This window comes from Scomber scombrus, chromosome 6 (genome assembly GCF_963691925.1).
Source record: "Scomber scombrus chromosome 6, fScoSco1.1, whole genome shotgun sequence".
Taxonomy (NCBI): domain Eukaryota; kingdom Metazoa; phylum Chordata; class Actinopteri; order Scombriformes; family Scombridae; genus Scomber; species Scomber scombrus.
Genome location: NC_084975.1, coordinates 19,251,076 through 19,269,331, shown reverse-complemented (window position 1 = coordinate 19,269,331; position 18,256 = coordinate 19,251,076). Strand labels below are relative to the sequence as shown.

General features: G+C 39.7%; 2 protein-coding genes across 2 annotated transcripts; both read left to right on the top strand.

Moving 5' to 3' along the window:
- Positions 1–423: 423 nt before the first annotated feature.
- Positions 424–11,212, top strand: usp3 (ubiquitin specific peptidase 3). Its single transcript, XM_062420509.1, has 15 exons — positions 424–768; positions 1,082–1,142; positions 1,933–2,070; positions 2,414–2,497; positions 2,703–2,784; positions 3,213–3,292; positions 4,903–5,016; positions 5,470–5,583; positions 5,739–5,888; positions 6,374–6,480; positions 6,694–6,774; positions 6,885–7,003; positions 7,150–7,263; positions 8,581–8,648; positions 9,347–11,212. The coding sequence occupies exons 1-15, from the start codon at positions 678–680 to the stop codon at positions 9,813–9,815; spliced, it is 1,872 nt and encodes a 623-aa protein (XP_062276493.1). The 5' UTR covers positions 424–677; the 3' UTR covers positions 9,816–11,212.
- A 2,474-nt stretch (positions 11,213–13,686) lies between these two features.
- fbxl22 (F-box and leucine-rich repeat protein 22) lies at positions 13,687–18,002 on the top strand. Its single transcript, XM_062421387.1, has 2 exons — positions 13,687–14,024; positions 17,657–18,002. Exons 1-2 carry the CDS (start codon positions 13,687–13,689, stop codon positions 18,000–18,002), a joined length of 684 nt encoding a protein of 227 aa, XP_062277371.1.
- The last annotated feature ends 254 nt before the right edge of the window (positions 18,003–18,256 follow it).

Sequence of the window (18,256 nt, the reverse complement as noted above, 5' to 3'; positions counted from 1 at the left end):
CACAGTTCACCGCCTCTAGCCCATAGACATACATACGTCTATGCCTTAGCCCACATGCAGTCGGGAAGCGATACGTAACTACGCATGCGTGCCACGGAGCAACTTTTATTTACGTCTCACAAAATGTCATCATTAGTTAAAAACATTACAGATTTCACATGTTAACAGTACAGGGTGGAAAACCGTCAAACTTAATATGAGGCACCTTCACTAGTTCTTCCAGGCGACCCAGAGGGACGTAAGCGAAGAAGGAAGTAGTCCAACATTTCTCCCAGAAGCTTTCTCGTCTTTGTTTTTTTGTAGTTGGCGAAGTGCCCGAGCCGGCAGACCCTGCTACGTCACTTCCTCAAGTTATTTCCATTTGTTTGTGGCAAACGCTCTCAGTTACATCTAGTACATTACACACCAAAGATAACGTTACAGTTTATCTTACAACATGTCAGGGAGGAGGCTGTGTTGTCTGTGTTTACTATAAATCGACGTGTTGAAATGATGCAGTAGCTACCAGCCGTGTTAGCGTTAGCAGAGACAGGAAAACGTGCGTCCGCAAACACAAGTAGTTGGTCGGCTAACGGGAGCTAGCTAGTTTGGGGGTTAATTGGCTAACTATTGTTCGCTTCCTAATTCCTGGTACCCTCGCAGTTACATTAGCGTGATTTACTCTCGACTGTAAGCTGATGGAGTGCCCTCATCTGAACTCAAATGTGAGCTCCACCGTCGAGTCCTCCAGGCTCCCTCACGGTACTCCTTCCTCCTGGTGCTGCAATGGTAAGTGTTTGTGCCCCTCGTTATTTACAACAACAACAAAAAGCCAACGTTATTAAATCTCTTAAGTAAATAAAAAAAACAATGTTAGTGTCTTTGTAAGGTTTTGCTTCACAGCCTCTCGGATCAGGCTACGGACTCAAAATACCGCAACAACAGCTAATTAAAAGTCAACACCATCGTATCATAACTCATCATGAGATATAAAGCAAAATTGTGTCCCTGTCGATGAAACATGCAAAAGCACATCACAGCGTTATGTTGCCCTATAAACTGTACGCTTAACAATTAATATAACATCTCCTTTTTTCTCCAGTTTGCAGATCTAATAAAAGTCCATGGATTTGCCTCACCTGCCTGATGGTCCATTGTGGACGGTAAGTTGTTTGTTTTTAAATCTGTAAGCAGTGTTTAGTGTTGCATTCATAAACCATTAACAACTTCAACAACACTCTGCTGTGCCCCAATTATTTGTATTTTGACATTGGGACTGGCAAATCTACTATGCCAACACAATGCATAAATATGTAAGCACAGTCCACTCACTTGTTTTTCCCTGAGCTCTTGAAAGCAACTCATAGCCTAAATGGAGTTCCCCTTGAGTTAAGATTATTTTATTATTCACACACCTGAGGTAGTGAGTCTGATGAAGAGTAGTAGTAGTACTTGAAATGTCACCTTGGGTCAATAAATTATAAGTGGACATTGGAGCCCTGCAGTGTCAAACCTGAGGTAGATAATCTTACATTTTGGGGTATTTGTCTAAAGTACTTAAATGCCAGGATCCATCCCAGGCTCTTCATGTGCACCTATTGTCTCATTTGTGTGAGCAACTGAACCCCAAATTGTATAATAGTTCCTGTTCTGCCACCACTGCGTGTTCATGGGTGGTAATGAAAGAAGGGTGCTTTGTCCTCCTCTCAGGTTGAAGAATGCTACCTGAATGCAGTCCAGTTACCTTTTACCATTTGTGTCGTAGTAGGATAAGACTGGTAGTTGCAGTGTATTGTAACTGCTCTGGAGATAAGGACTGCAATAATTAGTTTTGGGCTCAGCCTCTGTCATACTCTCTGATAACCTTTTGTTAACTTAGGCCTGTAAGTGTTTTCATTTGTAAATCATTTTTAGGGAATTCAAGATGTTCTGAAATAATCTCCTTTTATCTAGGTATGTTAATGGCCATGCAAAGAAACATTTTGAAGAGAGCCATGTGCTTGGCGTTAGCCAAAGGAAGGGTGAGAAGCAGGAGAAGGAGAAATCTCATCATTCTGTCTGCATGGACTGTAGCAACTACAGCGTATTTTGGTGAGTGTCTTTCATAACCACCCTATCTATGTTTACAACCTGTGACTCACTAAGGGGCCCTGCAACAGTACAGTCATAATAAAACTGTTGAAAGTCAAAGGATTGATATGCTGTCATAACAGGAACAATATGTTTCATTCTTCATTGTCATTTATTTATTGGAGTTTAATCAATTACGTCGCAAGTGATCCAACGTTCTTCTGGGAAATGACAATAATCAAAACTGTATTTGTGCAGGATTCATGGCTGTGATTAAAAGATGGATTCTTTATGCAAAGTCCAAATCTCAATTAGCTTTTCAAATATTTATGTGTTGTGAAGTTGACTAATATGGATTTTATAGTTACAGATGTGATGACTTCGTTGTAAATGACACCAAACTTGGGCAGGTGCAGAAGGTGAGGGAACATCTCCAGGGTTTAGAAAAGTAAGTACTAATCTTAAGGTTTAACTCTTCAACAATGTTTTTGTTCTTATTGTTTAAGTCAATAATAATTAGATATAATAAAGGATTAAAGTAATAATTCAAATGTACCAATATTGTTGATAGTGTTGCCAAGCTAAGATATATCTTGCTGCTCTTGAAGATGCAAGTAAGTGTTCAGATAAAAAGTTTTCTTTTCCTCTTACAGCTCAGTGCTGATGGGTGACAGACAGAGGAAAAGAAAACTCCAGGAAAGTCCAGCTCCAGACAACAAAATGTTGAAAGACAATGTAAGTGCCCTAAATTGTGGTTCTTTTCTATTGTCTCTAGAAGCAAACTGCTGTCACTCTACAGCTGTGTCCTAACATAAAAGACCTCATGGTGCTGCCCAAACTTTGGCTCATTTTTTCCTTATACACGAGTCTTAATTCACACAGTGGAACACATTGGCTCCAATTAAGTATGAGTCACAACAGCCTTTTATAGACTATCACAATATCTTCAAATGTTCCCTTCAAACTTGCCTTTTAACTTGCCTTAAATCTTCCTTTACTTGTCCGGCTTCTTCCTGAGACTTGTTTTGAGTGTATTTAAATATATACTGCACCAGTCAAACGTTTGGACACACTTTCCCATTCCCTTGAACTGGAAAGTGTGCCCAAACTTTTGACTGGTACTGTATACATAAATATTTATGCATGTCACTTGTCTCTGTCAGGATGGGGTGGCCTTAGGTGCTACAGGCTTGCGGAACCTGGGAAATACATGCTTCATGAATGCCATTCTGCAATCCCTCAGGTAAGGCTCTGCACTGAGTTTGAAGTATGTGGGCGGTAATGTACAGCATGCCTCAGTAGCTTTGCCCCTGTAGACCCAGGGCCCCATGATCAGTCATCCTTTATTAATACAGTCTGGGGCACAGTCAGGGGATTACACAGGCTGCTTGGAAACAAGACAGTCAAAGGCCAGATTTCCCACCTAACACACATTTTTCCTGACTATTAGATCTACTATTATGTACATTTCTCATTGCTGCTGAGCATTTATCAAAGCATACTATTTATATGTTATTTTTCTTCCAGGCACCCAGTGATTTCTGTTCATTTCAGCATGGTGTTAATATTAAAATCTGGTTGAAATGTTCTTTATGCCACCAATGCATTGCAATGAATTTGTAGTGCAGTTATGTTATCTGTGCCTTTTTTAAAGCTGAATAAATAAGTCGCATTAACAAAACTGAAGTGCAGCTTAGTCAAGATGTTGGATGCATTTTTCAGATTTACAGACCTACGTGTCTGAAAATGAGAAGCGTCCTAACAACGCTAGAAAAGTGAAAGTAAAATGAAACAAAAATTTTCATCTTACGTGACAAAAACTAAGATGGGAAACCACTTGAAATGAGAATTTCATTCTGCTATCTGGCAGTCACATACAGGAAACACAGTCACACATTTACTGTAATATGCAATTGTTCATGTAATCCAAAACATGAGCCACTTCTGTGTCAGTATTGAAACACTCAAGACGAAGGGCAGACTTAATCCTCAAATTGTGTCATTATTTGGATCTGTCTTGATTAAATGACTTTTAAATGTGGAGAAAAACTGTACTGAGAACGATCCAGAATATAATGCCAGGCATCTTGAGAAGATTTTAGTCGGACAGCTGGTCAAACTTGTCACATACAGTGTGGGGCAGCTGGTCTATTACTGTGTGCTTGATTGTTGACTAATTGTTAAGAGGCAATGAATAACATACTATTTCTGAATTTGAGGTGCAATATATAAAAAAGGTATCAAATAATTGAATTTAAAAACACAAACAGCTGAATGGTGGACTGAGCAGCTGATTCAGCTTAGAGTCCTCAAACCCAGTCAGTGTGGCTGTAGTGCCGTTATTTAAAATGCTTTCAGATGCCTCATTTGTTTGTTGGTGGGAAGCCACAATGTCGAGGATTTGAGTAAACTGTTGAAAAAAGCCCAGATCTGTCAACAAGTCAAATAATCACAACAAGAATGATTGAACTTGGCTAGTTTTTTGCTTTTATTAAAAAAAGTTGTTGTTAGTCAAATTAATCTACACCATCATCTGCGCTACTACATAGAGATAACCTGAGTGAAGAGAAAATAATGCCTGCTGGGAAGTCTGGAGAATATTGAAAATGAAAACTGGCATGATATGGAAGAGGGTCAATAGTTATGTTACATTGGCTTGATTTACCTGCAATAAATACCTAACACGTCATATAAATTATTAAACATATTTTTTTATTTATTCTGTCCTTTGTCTAAAATGGGATACTTACGCCACTCGCATAGTAAATTATAGTTGTTCCTCTAAATTGTTCTATCTTTTGCCAGCTTCTGGTGTTAAACATGATCTCACAATGCATGTGTTTATTTCCACAGTAACATAGAGCAGTTCAGCTGTTACTTCAAGGAGCTGCCTGCAGTGGCTCTACGCAGTGGTAAGACGGCAGGAAGAAGGATGTACCACACCCGCAGCCAAGGGGACAACAGTGTGTAAGGTCCTCTTCTGAAGGAGGGAGCTTGGGGCTGATTGCATTGATCTGAAATCAGTTGTAGCTACCATGAAATGGACAAAGTTTAAAAATAAAAAAAATCATTAGGATGCTCCTCACTACATTAATTATCAGAAAGCATTGTAGACTGAGTAGTACAGAAAGTGGAGTTTATCCTGGAGGTGACCACAAGAACAATTTTATGTATTTTTATGTATATAAGATTGACATTTTTAATCAACAACTGACTGGCAGTCCCAACATGAAGCGGCACCAAAGAGACAACGCCTTTATTATAGTTTTTAATTTAAAGGCCCTGTCTGTGAAAAACATCTGCTTATTACAAAAAGACATCGATCTGATTATGTAAAATGATCATGGCAGCAATCACTGGTTAGGTTAACAGTAGAGGAGTGTTTGACTTCAAATGTTGATTGTGTTTTTTATTAAGCAGGTCTTTGGTGGAGGAGTTCAGGAAAACCCTTTGTTCCCTCTGGCAAGGGAGCCAGACGGCATTCAGTCCGGACTCCTTATTTTATGCTATATGGAAAATCATGCCAAGCTTCAGGTAAACCGACACTGTGCGGACAAATGATAAATACTAATACTGAACAGTAACTGTTTCTTTTTCAGTTCTGCATTTTCCCCATCTGTTCAAATGTAGCAGATTATGCTCAAGATATTGTCAAAGATGCAACATGTGTGCTGTGTTTTTGCATCCAGGGGTTACCAGCAGCAGGATGCCCATGAGTTCATGCGTTACCTGCTTGACCACCTCCACAGGGAGCTCCAATACAGCCGGAACGGGGCAGCTCACCCAGTCTCACCTCAGGATGGGGTTAGACTCTCCACTGTAGAAGGCAAATGCTGCATGTAAGTTGGCCTAACCTTATTAGTGTTATTTTGTTTTTGCCCGTTTCTGTAATGATTTTATATAGAAACACCGGACATATTTAGCATTGTAGGAGCCATGCTGTCAGCTGCCATGACAACACTTATGACAGTGGGTGTTTCCTCAAAACACCCTTGTTCAAAAAGCCCATTTTTCTGTTGCATTTTGGTATAATCTGTTCATTGTCTCTGCTTATTTCTTTATTGAAAACAGTCTTGTTTTAACTTTTTACTCATGGCTGTTTGAAGTTTTAATTATTACATCCGACATTAAGGTATTTTTTACTTGAGCATATTTTCAGAAAAAGCGTTCTATTAACTACTCTGTAAACATTTGCTGGTCCAAACGCAGAATAATGTTTTTGAAATATTATTTTACTTACAGATTGATTCAGAATTAAAACATTTGGTGGTATGCACATTTATTGATGAAAACTGCCTCCCGTTTGCAATTTGATTCTTTACAGAAATGGGACAGCCAGTGTTGTCACATCTATTTTTGGTGGTATACTTCAGAATGAAGTTAACTGCTTGATATGTGGGACAGAATCTCGGAAGTTCGACCCATTTCTTGGTAAGATGACGACAATAACTACAACAAATGTAGTAATAAATAAATAAGGGCTGTCAATACTAGCCAAAAATGACATTCAGTTATCTCTTCTGCACATTTTTAACATAAACATAAGCAGATTCAAAGTAGGATTCCTTAAGAGAGGATGCACTGGTAATTCCCACTTGTTAATTTAATACCAAAGTGGATTCACCTAATTTCTTTTTCATTCAGATCTGTCTTTGGACATTCCCAGCCAGTTCAGACAAAAGAGAAGTAAGGACCAGGAGCCAGGGCCGACATGCACCTTACGGGGTAAGTTCTGTTTCTTACTGTCAAACTTGGTTAACATTTTTTGTCAATATTAGTAACTGATTGTTAAGCTTCATAAGGTTAATGAGATTACTTTGTGTTTGATGTTTTAGACTGCTTACGTAGCTTCACTGACCTGGAAGAGCTTGATGAAACAGAGCTGTACTATTGCCACAAGTGTAGAAAACGACAAAAATCCACCAAGAAGTTCTGGATCCAGAAACTGCCAAAGGTCAGAGATGAACCAGTCACAATATTTTAGTGACAGTTAACTAAATTATTAACACATTCAATATAACTGTTTATTTTGTCAAAGTAAATTAGTGGGGAAAATGCATTTTATTTTGGTGTAATTGGAGGTTTTGTTCCCAAATGTAGGTTTTGTGTCTACACCTCAAAAGGTTCCACTGGACTGCCTTTTTAAGAAATAAAGTGGACACTTACGTGGAGTTTCCACTGAAAGGCCTGGATATGAATGGCTACCTGCTTGAGGTAAGCTCAGAACATTATTATAAGAAATGCTGATCATAGAATTTCGTAATATAGTTTTAACTGTCAGATCCCAGAAAATTAACATCAGGAAATATTATAAATCTGTGGTAACTTGGGAATTCTTACAAGTACATTTCAAATCACAGCCAACTGTGCACCCAGTATGCAAAGTAAAAATGATCCTAATACCTACAACAAGTTTTGTTTTTATTTTTTTCCTGCAGCGGTCATAATGGAAATTGTATTGGTACGTCTCATATTTACAAGGAACATCATAATACCACAAGGACTTAGTGTACTTTTGCCAAATGTAAGCCTTTGTAATGAAGGGGTATGGGTTGGTAAATGTAACAAAAGCAGTCAAGACACTAGTCACTCTGTTGGAAGATCTTAAGCATATTTCTAAACAAAAGAGTTGGTTCAGCACATGAAAAATGATGGTCAACGATAATCACTACATTGACGCTGGGCTCAAACAAAGCAGCCCACAGACAGCATGAAGAATTGACTGTTTTGAAAAGTAGATATTATAGGTGGGTTTTTTAATAAAAAAATGACAATAACTTACCCAAACTGGTAATTTGGTCAAACTGAATTTTCTTCTTAAACAGTCAGCTGATGATGGATTTTTATCCACAGGATCACTGTAGACCTCTGTTGTCAAACAGAAGATTACTACATTATCATCATTAACGTGCAATGTGCACATTTATAGCCAAATAAATATAGATGTTAAATTAATATAATTAAAGAGCATGACTGTGTTGCAGTAAAGGTATCCTTCATTTTGGATCAGTGTGCGATACCTGCATTGGTGGCCTAGTGACAGATCTCCAGCCTGCCAAGTTGTACTGTAGAGGTCACTACTGATGCAGCCCTGTGTTTGTTTGTTGTTTATGTTATCAGCTTTGATTCCTTTTGATTAGATTTTTGTGTAAATGCACATGTATTATTCTTGTCAATAATCAGTTTAATGTCTATACGACTGCTGGCTCCAGGAGGCGCTACTCCCAAATAGGTTTGTTGTCTGACAGTCCTTAGCAAGTGAGAACTGGAATTCCCCTTCTTCTTCTTCTTCTTCTTCTTTTTTTTCTTTTTTTTTTTTTTTTTTGATACTATACTTTCGGTCAAATCATGCTGACTCTGAAACCACCCAGGTTTTTAGGAAATGTGAGAGTACAATAAGTGCTTTCAAACTTTTATGTGTGCACCACTATAAAAGTGATACCTCTGTCTTGTGTACACAACCAGATGCTAAGTTTAAAATACTGAGTATACAGAAATGAAATTCACATCATACTTTTTTTCTGTTTGCAGCCAGACAACTCGTTACCAGAAAGCTGCCTGTATGACCTTGTTGCTGTTGTAGTGCATCATGGATCTGGGTGAGTAGATGTTTTAGCATCTTACTGATTATTTTCAATACTGAAAATGATAAGAAAATGGTAAAAGTCATCTTAATTGTAAAATTTGCTCACATAAGGAATATACTAGTTTTGGGGGGTGATACTGTAATATATATTTATGGCTTCTGGATTTAAGTTTCATCTGTATGTTTATAATTTACTGTACTTATAGCAGCATCTTGCTTATATCACTTGTTTTAGGTCAGTAGGTGTTTTTTTTCACACGGTAACTGACAGATGATCATGTGCGCTGATGCATACAAGATGCACTCTTGTCGCCATGGTAGCAAAATTAACAGCTGGTTTCCAACACAGAAAAAAAACCACTCAATGATGCATCCATGCATCTTGCTCATCAGCTCTGCCTACCGCAGATGGCTGTTTGAAGTGTTAACCAAACGCTGCTCAAATCATTTAGATACAGTTTTGTTGAAAAGCCTTGTGGAGAGCTGCAGTTAAAAAATTCATGTAGCTACTATATGGATACTAAGTGTTTCAATACGCCAAGAGCTGCTCGTTGGTGTGCTGCTGTTTTACCTCTGGCCTCTAAGTGGCGATGTTGTGTTGCTGATGGTGTCGTGAAGCTGAATGTGTCCCAAACCTCAGCAGCTGCAGTAAATGTCTTGTTTGAAGCCAGACGGCAGAATGTGATGTACTGTATATGTCTGTGCTCTCAGGGTTGGATCAGGGCACTATACAGCATATGGCAGCCACGAAGGTCGCTGGTACCACTTCAATGACAGCACAGTGACTCTGACCAATGAGGACACCGTGAGAAAGGCCAAGGCCTACATCCTTTTCTACGTGGAGAGGACTGACCAGGTGGCCTCGGACAAGACTGCCACGAACAGCACAGCTGCAGGCACAGTCAAACCGGCTGTGGACGCAGCTGCCGCAGACACTGTGTCTTCAGAAGTAGTTGCTCAGGACAAGGTTGCAGCAGACCCAATGGCCATAGACAGTGTTTTGATGCACGTGGCAGCCCCAGATAATGCAACATTGGAAGATGTTGGCAAAGACATGGCTGTACTGGATGAAGCTGACATGGAGAGTATGGGTTCAGTAAATGCTACAACAGATAGGGATACCTCAGACATGGCTGCAACAGAGGATGCTAGCCCAGCTATACAAGCTGCAGCACAATGATTCTGTCAGACTGCCTCAGAGTAGCATCTCTCTGCACTCTGGCTTCACCTCAATCACATTTCTCACAGTGCTTGATTTAAATAGTTAATTTTCACGTTTAAAGCTAGGGTAGGCAATTTATTTTAAAAACATTTTTGTTACATTTGTTGAAATTCTCTTTCCTTGCTGACAGTAATCAACAAATCCAATTCTGAAAAAAAGAAAGATTCGGTATCTGTGGCTGTTGCAAGCCTGTAATAAGTCCATCCAATCATTTCAGTCGGCCCACATGAGATGATTGGATGCCTTACCTGCCTGTTTACCTACCTGCCTGCCCATCTGTGCGCACTCTGCCCATCTCTTTTGCCTCAAAAACCTCCTCAGTCACCAGTCCATCAGAGAGCCACGTTCACTCCCATGAAAGTCTCTCGCTCCAGCATCCTTAACGAAATGATGGCAATAGTCTGATGATCGCACATTGCTTTTCGTTCTGTTTTCTGTTGATATTCCCGACTTTTTTTCCTCTACCATTCATGCAGTCCTATCACTCCCTATCCGTCGGTATCCCACTGCTCACCTGGCGTCCAAACTTTACGTTGTGTGAGTGCAGTAGTAATCTGTTAAACTTTTGTGTTGCGTGCACCTATGAAGTGCGTGCATATGTCCGTACTTTTCTGGTGGGAGCGGTTTAGGACAGAGGGGAGGGTGGAGAGCTGCAGGAGGTGGGCTGTAATTTCAATTTGTAGCTGGGGTTTTTATTTTTATTTTATTTTTTTGCCTTTTCCAGAAAACAGCCTGCCCCAGCTTTAATGTTATGTGCAAGTATTTTGTTTTTATGACCTGCATGACAGCATTGTGTATAATTTGCTGCTCAATTTTGTTTGTTTAGTATGACATTTTGCATTTATTTTCTTGATGTTGTATTCCTCAGTTGAGGTAGACTTCTCCGTATGTAATAGATTCCAAAGGTGATCGTTTAAAAGAATGAAGTAAAAGCTTTAGCCTTGGAAAACCTCTGTTGGTCCAATGTTTAGCCTAGACTGACAAGATTCATTGTGTCAAGACACTGTGTCATTGTAACAATATTTGGTGTTTCTATTTTTAAAGTTTCCAATTTTATATTTTCCAACTCTTAAGAACCTCGTAGTTCTGTTTTCCAGTTATTAGGCGAGATTTTAGGCTTTAGAATGCAATGCATTTATTGACTGACAAGTGCTCATTAGGGCTGTAAAAAGTTGTTTTTAACCTCTTGACCAGAACCAATGTGAAAGAATCATTCTCAGATTTTGTTTGTTTGTATTGGTGCCTGAGTATCATATAACATTTTATGTTTATCTGAAATGGGCGCTGATGAAATGCTCTTTTAAAAACATGTATCAGACAAAGTGAAAATGAAAAAATACAATGGAGAATCCTTTTTTTCAAATGTGTATTCCTTTTTTTATCTGTGGGGGCAAAACAACCTTCAATTTCATCTATTTCTGAAACCTTTTGTTCTTTCCCCCAACCACAACAAATCCATTACCACAACCAAACAACATGTACAGGATACAACTAGACAGGGAAAAATGGTTGTTTTTGTCTACCATTACTCTTTTATTTAAGTTGTTTAAATCTTTCTAACCTATCAGTGCTAATATATAGTTTTATTAATCTCTTAAATGGCAGATGCACCAGTTTTTAATTACTTCCTCAGAAATCATGCTACCTCACTGCCTCATAAATCCAGGTGTTTATGTGTGACAGTATATTTGAATTCTGCTGCAGGATACATAGTTATGAGATTGTTCCTGGATGTTAATTTTACAGTGTAAGGAACAAGAAAGAAACCAACTAAAAACAGGACAAAGTGAAGGAGGTATAAGTAGAGCTGAAACTATTATTGGATTGACAATAACATTGACAGAAAATTCCACCTGTTATTATTTTGATAATTAGTTAATAGTTTGTTTTTTTTAAAGCAAGTGTCCAGCATTTAATGGCTCATGTTTCTCAACTTGAGGATGTCACCTTGGACTTGAAAAATGTTTCACTGTTTGTTGATGTTTTATAGAGTGATCAAATCATCAGTACACTATCCAATACTGAAAATAATTATTTGCAGCTCTAAATAAATGACCACCAAAAGGATATCATCCTTTGCTCCCCTATAATTCTTGCAGCATATACTGTAGCTAGGTATCATTTGATTGCATAGTATAAAATAGAGATAAACAGGGTGTAAGGTCGGGAAGTGTCCTTTTCACCTGTTGCATCATTTCATTTTATAAGCTCTCCAACAGTCTTATTATGGCTCGTAATAGAAAACAGCCTTTGATATGTCCAAGTGCATCCTTAGGGAGAGAGAGAAATAGCCAAGTTTTAGCAAGACTTTTTTTTTCTCTTCCCTCTAACAAACATCTCAGCCCACACGCACACATAAGAGCTCCCCTCGAGACACGTGCCAGCCAGTCAGCCTTCTCGCTCAGGCAGGAACAAGCACTCCTGTATGCAGAGGAACATCTGCTCCTCCTCGCCCGCTCACAGGTGGCTGTGGGCTCATTACTGTCCCCATTAATGACACAAGTGGCCTTTTTTCCCCCTTGTTTTTTAGATCTCAGCTGCTTATAATAAAGCTCACATAGCATCGCTGTTTTGATAGATCAGAAGTTTGGTTGAGGACATCATGACACAGTGAGTCACTGTACAGAGTTATCAGCTTTGCAACAGTGGCATTTCCCAGTGTCCTAGGTTTTTTGGAGATTGGTGATAACAAGTGGAACAGAACATAAGTGGTGATGTATTGGAGAGTGATGTCTGAGATATAATGGCATTCTGCCTTTTGCCAGCGTATGTGATTGAGCAATTTCAAACCAACACTGACTCATAGTTCACTGTGTTCCTTTAGGCAAGGTGCTATGTAACACTGTGTGCTCGTGACTTTCACTTACATGCAAGGCTTGCCAGGTGTAAGTTATAAAATGATTATTCTCTGTAATTATCTTGAATAAAACAGAGGGAAGTTCTCAGTAGTCAAGTAGTACAGTATGGCCTCTATTCAACCCAGTACAACAGGTGTCTTTTCCTTTGAATATAAAGCTTCTGTAAGCTGCTGGTGCTGCAGAGAGGCTAATTGAACTCTCAGTAGTGGTGTTTCCAACATTTTTGCTCCTCTTTATATACAGTGGACAAAATATAAGTGTGTTTGATTTTCTTTGCAACAATTACCAGAGTATCTTAAAAACATGCAACAGGATTTTAAAAAAGGCAAACCAACACCACCTCTAGACATGCTTAACATGACATTTAAACATTCTCTGCTTTAAATAAATCCAATATTTTTCTTATGACAATTAGATCAATTTAAAAATTCTTAAACTTAGAACTATTCCTTCAACTTAATTGAAAAATAATTAATTAGAAGCAGCCTTATTGTATCATTCTGCACTATAAAGGTCAAATAATAGTAATACAAAACACATTTTTGAGTCTCAACAACAACTGAGAACTTAAACCAGGGAAACATTTATTTCAGGGTTATTGTACAGCAGTACAGTGTGGAGGTGTTTCTCTTTTGTATCACCCAGTGTGTATTTGTATCTGAGAACTAGGCCAGGGCAGTGTAAACATCTGGCTCAGTCCAGTGGGCTGCTCACCGCCTGTTGAGAGCCATGACAGATGGAAAGGGAGCGTATGGCTCAAACACTTCCATCTTTGAATGTACCACCAGTTGTCTTCCCAAAATAGCCTTCACTCCACGGCCTTATATGTGCAGGCCTCCAGCGTGTGCCTGAGGAGGCATCATGTATCTAGGCCACACAATACGGGCTATGGGCTCATTGTTGCTGCCTACCAGCAGGCCTATTACCGCCCGGGGGACAAGGCCTCTCTTTCTGTGTTGGGACAGCTCACCATGCATTTCACTCAGCTCAACCGTGAATGTCTCCTCCACCTTTTCTCCTACTTGGATAAGGACAACCGGAAGAATTTGTCTCTTACCTGTCACCAGCTGCGTGACATCTTCTTGGACCCCTGCCTCTGGAATAGGCTCCACTTCTGCTCCCCTTGTGAGTTGAGAAGGGACAACTTTGTGCTTGGACCTTTTCTACGTTACCTGACTATTCGCTGGTACTCAAGCATGGTCCAGAAAGTGTGCAACATTGAAGACTGGATGAAGAACACGATTCAGAAGACCATCTGCAGCAAACATGAAAGCCTGGTCAGCACTTTCCTGGCTAGTGTCTGCCACACGTGAGTGTTTGTGTGTGAATATGTATTTTGGATGTCATTTATTTGTTTATTTTTTTGTCGGTGATTAAATAGACCAACAGACAGAACGACACCAGCACCCGAAAATATACTCTGTAATATTATCGGAAGCAGCGGCTGGTAAACACTTTCTTGGCTTGTGACCCTCTTAAAGAAACCTGTGCTTGTGACCAATTGACCTTCCAGTACCTCCAATAAAGGCAAGATTTTTAAGACAGTATGAAAACAAAGTAACAGAAATAAGTTGTCTGCTTTACTTTCCTCTTGCAACTGCTCATATTTACCTTGCGACCCCTTGAGGACTACTGATAGAAAGCAACAACAGAACAAACTAGAACAAAAACAACTGCTCTAAATTGTGTAATTGTCCATGTCACATTGTTCGTTCCCATTGCAGCTGGGGTTTTTTACAAGAGGATGTTGAAATGCTTAACAGGAGCCTGAAGTTTCACATGAATGTTCAAACTGTGGTCTTCAATAGATTAAATGTTCACTCAGATGTCTCCTGAAGATGGATCACACAATTCCTAGGTTTTTCGGGGTCACTCACACCCACCAAAGGCAACAAAACTGTTTTCATTTAACGGCACATGGCTTACTGAAACTGCCATGTTTAGCTGTAGGCAGCAGGGAACAAAATCATTAGAAACAGATGGTGTATCTGGAGTTGGCCATAGAAACCAAAAATGACACATCTGTGGGACTTCTAAGACTGATTCTATTAACTAACATAACTGTGGTCAGATATCAAATTATATTTATTGAATGATGTGATAGTTGGATTTGATGGGTCACTGTAGGACTTGCCAGCTCTATTGGCTTTCAGCCCTGTACGTGGCTGGCTGCATGCTGGAGAGGCATAATGAGGTCTCTGGACAATTTCTTCAAGGCAGTCAGTAATAACCGTTGATGTAAGGGAGCCTGGCCACCGCAGCTGGCTGGGACAAGAGGAGGGAAGAGAAGCAGGCTCATTCGCTCAGTGTATGACCCTGTGAGGATTTCCTGTATTGTGAAATTTGAGACACTACCAGAACCACCTACTTTGTCTGCGTCCTGTATCTCAACGCTCTGAAGCCACACTCATGGCATACTGATAAACCCTCCCAAACTGTCTGAAGGAGAAGAAAGCAAGTGCACGTGACTGAGTGGGAGGGGACGCAGGGAAGCTGTGGGGGTGATAAAGAGTGATTTGGCCACAGACCCTCCCAGTCAGCTGGTGACTGGAGATTTACGCAGGCAGGTGGAGCTTACAATTGGCTCTTTGTTGCTGTCAGAGGAATGAACATGTGCGTCTGTCTCTGCCTGCCTCTTCCTGGATAAGACTCTGCGTAAACTCTGACGCCAAGCTCATGGCTGTCGTTTTTTTTCTCTTCCTCATGGAAAAAACTATAAAGCATAGCATATCTCTGGGCCTCCTAATAGTGTAGTTTCCAGTTTCTAATGCCAGCTGACTAAATCAGGAACTTGGTTATTTGATTTTGATCTTGAGGACTCTGTACTAAAATTATACAACATGAATTAACATGCTAGCGTAGGTTGTAGAGTGGGTGGCACAAGAAGCTTGGCATGGTTTAACATTTTCATTGCAAAGTGAGACCATTTGAATAAAATGATGCTTTCTCCTACAAAACAAGTGCCAGCATGAAAGAAGCACATCTTGGATTACCTTTTTAAGTTGTTATGATTTTATTTTTTAAAATAATCACCACTAAATTTACATTGTAAGAAGGTGAACAGGTTCTTTTTCGCAAGTTTTGAAACAAACCCTTGCACTTCCACTTCACCCAAAGAACTGACTCTGAAATCTATGTCGAAGCTCCCTTTTAGAGTTCACCGGATAATTTGACTGGACAAAATAACTGTTAGGAAACCAAACAGGTCATTAGAGAGATAATTACAGGTTAGCAGTGTAGTTACTGTTCTGACCTCAGCGGCAAAGAGTTATCTTCAGCTCAAACCAGACTGCCCCCCTACAGTTTGTTTTAATGTGAACTACATCATGTCTTAAACTTAAATGGAAAAAAGGAAATATCGCCGACATTTTTGGGGAATAGAGCATAGATAGATAGATATATAGATAGATAGATAGATAGATAGATAGATAGATAGATAGATAGATAGATAGATAGATAGATAGATAGATAGATAGATAGATAGATAGATAGATAGATAGATAGATAGATAGATAGATAGATAGATAGATAGATAGATAGATAGATAGACAGATAGATAGATAGATAGGTAGATAGATAGATTTGTGTAATGTATTTAGAACATGTTGTGGACACTTTTTGTAAGTGAAAATGTGTCTAGAAACAAAAGTAAGAAAGTGAGCTTGCCACCACAAGATGTGCTATAAACCAGTTGCCTGGTATTAAATATTGGTTAATCTGTGTCTAGATAAATAAGCGAGGAGAATTTGATGTGGACAAGATGAGTTGCACATACAGTAGTTACACGCCTTTGTTTAAACAGAAGGAAAAAACAACACTAAATATCTGCACAAAGAGAGGGGAGGTGCCACGGGAGGGAAGATTATGTAACAAGGGTTGATGACATGTTTATTCCTTTTATGTTTACCTCAGTGTAACATCTCTGTTGAGACACATTAACTGTAGTCTATCTGTAGTCTGTAAGCAGTCTAGAGAGCAACAGAGCCTCTAAATGCCACCGGCTTTGAGCTCTTGTCATGCCACAGCTCCACTTCACTTTTTTCTTGTTCTCTTTTTGGTAATGTCAATACCGTGCAATCACATCCTCTGATAAAGCCCCACATTGGCCCCATGCAACAATGCAATGGGGCACGTGGATTGACTGCTATCCCATGTACAGAGATTACTAGGGCAGTACCCTCAACACTTGCAGGCAAGTGGAATATGTTTGGCTCACATGTGGTAAAGTGGTAAGATTATGTAAGTCTTTATGTAATCTGCATCAGCAAACGTGAATGACATCCTCGATCTTCAGAGCCAGCCATCAGAGTATCTGTGTGCCAGCTCTGTACCACCAGCCTGCCAGTAGGCTGCAGTGCACCCCTGATAGTGAGTGAAAACATGCTGTAAACATGTTTTTCACAGCAAAACTTTATTTTCTTTTTGTTTTTAGGTAATTCCTGAAAAAATGAAGTATGAAAAAAAATCATTTTTGCCATGTTATATTTCATCAAACATCCTGTTATTGTTCTGTTCAATAGCACCATGGTCTATTTATTCACAAAAGCTTTTTAGAGGACGGAAACACATATGCCCAGAGGGACAGTGTGTATAGAAAAGACAGCTTAGTCAGGGTATTAAACTGCTTTATCTTTAAACAGATCATGTTGCTACCTTTGTTTATATTTCATTCACATATGGCTAAGATCTGATCCTGATATATATGTTCTCCCATGTTATCTGATTCTATTCAAGAGACCCAAAGAGTATTCATTTATAAAGAAAGCACACACGCCAAAAAGCATTGTTTACTTAGGACTAGTCATTCAAGTAATCCCTCCCTAGTGATGTGATATGTCTTGAGGCACGAAGTGTAAAGATGACTCAGGGCAAGTCTGTACTCCATCATGTGTGTGCATGCCTGTCACTGGCTGATGATGTTGACTGCTGTCTTTATCACAGGTGTCCAAATCTGGTTAACCTAACCCTTTCTGGCTGCGCACACATCACTGACGAAGATGTGATCTTCGTGTTGCAGAATTGCAAGAAGCTGCACTACGTCCATCTGGAGAACTGCGTCCGCATCACTGACTGCACACTGGATGGGATGGTGGCTCATGGCATCAGTCTGCAGGAGGTGAAGGTGGACTTCTGCAGGAACATCACTAAGGCAGGGCTGCAGACAATCAGACAGAAGAGGCCAAGCATTCAGCTGAGTGCGGAGAGAAGTGCAGGCATGATCCCCGACAGCAAGCCTGAGGAGAAAGTACCATTCAAGACCCTGCAGCAACTCATGCTGTTCTCGTGATAGAAATGCTTCTTAGATCTTTCCACCTGGACTCATACAAACACTTGACTGTGATGCTTTTGTTCTGATTCGTAGTTATATTTTGTGTTTTTGCACTCTTAATCCGGGATTAAATGAAAAATTCCTTTTTAACCCTTTTAGGTCACATTCCCAGTCATATTGTACACCTATTTACCACCTACTACAACTGAGTAGTCTTTGTGATCAGCGCGTTGGTGGAGTAGCCACGTCCTAGTGACAGAGAGCTAACATTC

Coding starts and splice junctions, on each gene's coding strand:
- usp3 (XM_062420509.1), top strand. CDS start 678: ATGGAGTGCCCTCATCTGAACTCAAATGTGAGCTCCACCGTCGAGTCC. Junction 3,293..4,902: donor GCCATTCTGCAATCCCTCAG/GTAAGGCTCTGC, acceptor TTATTTCCACAG/TAACATAGAGCAGTTCAGCT. Junction 8,649..9,346: donor GTAGTGCATCATGGATCTGG/GTGAGTAGATGT, acceptor CTGTGCTCTCAG/GGTTGGATCAGGGCACTATA.
- fbxl22 (XM_062421387.1), top strand. CDS start 13,687: ATGCATTTCACTCAGCTCAACCGTGAATGTCTCCTCCACCTTTTCTCC. Junction 14,025..17,656: donor CTGGCTAGTGTCTGCCACAC/GTGAGTGTTTGT, acceptor TCTTTATCACAG/GTGTCCAAATCTGGTTAACC.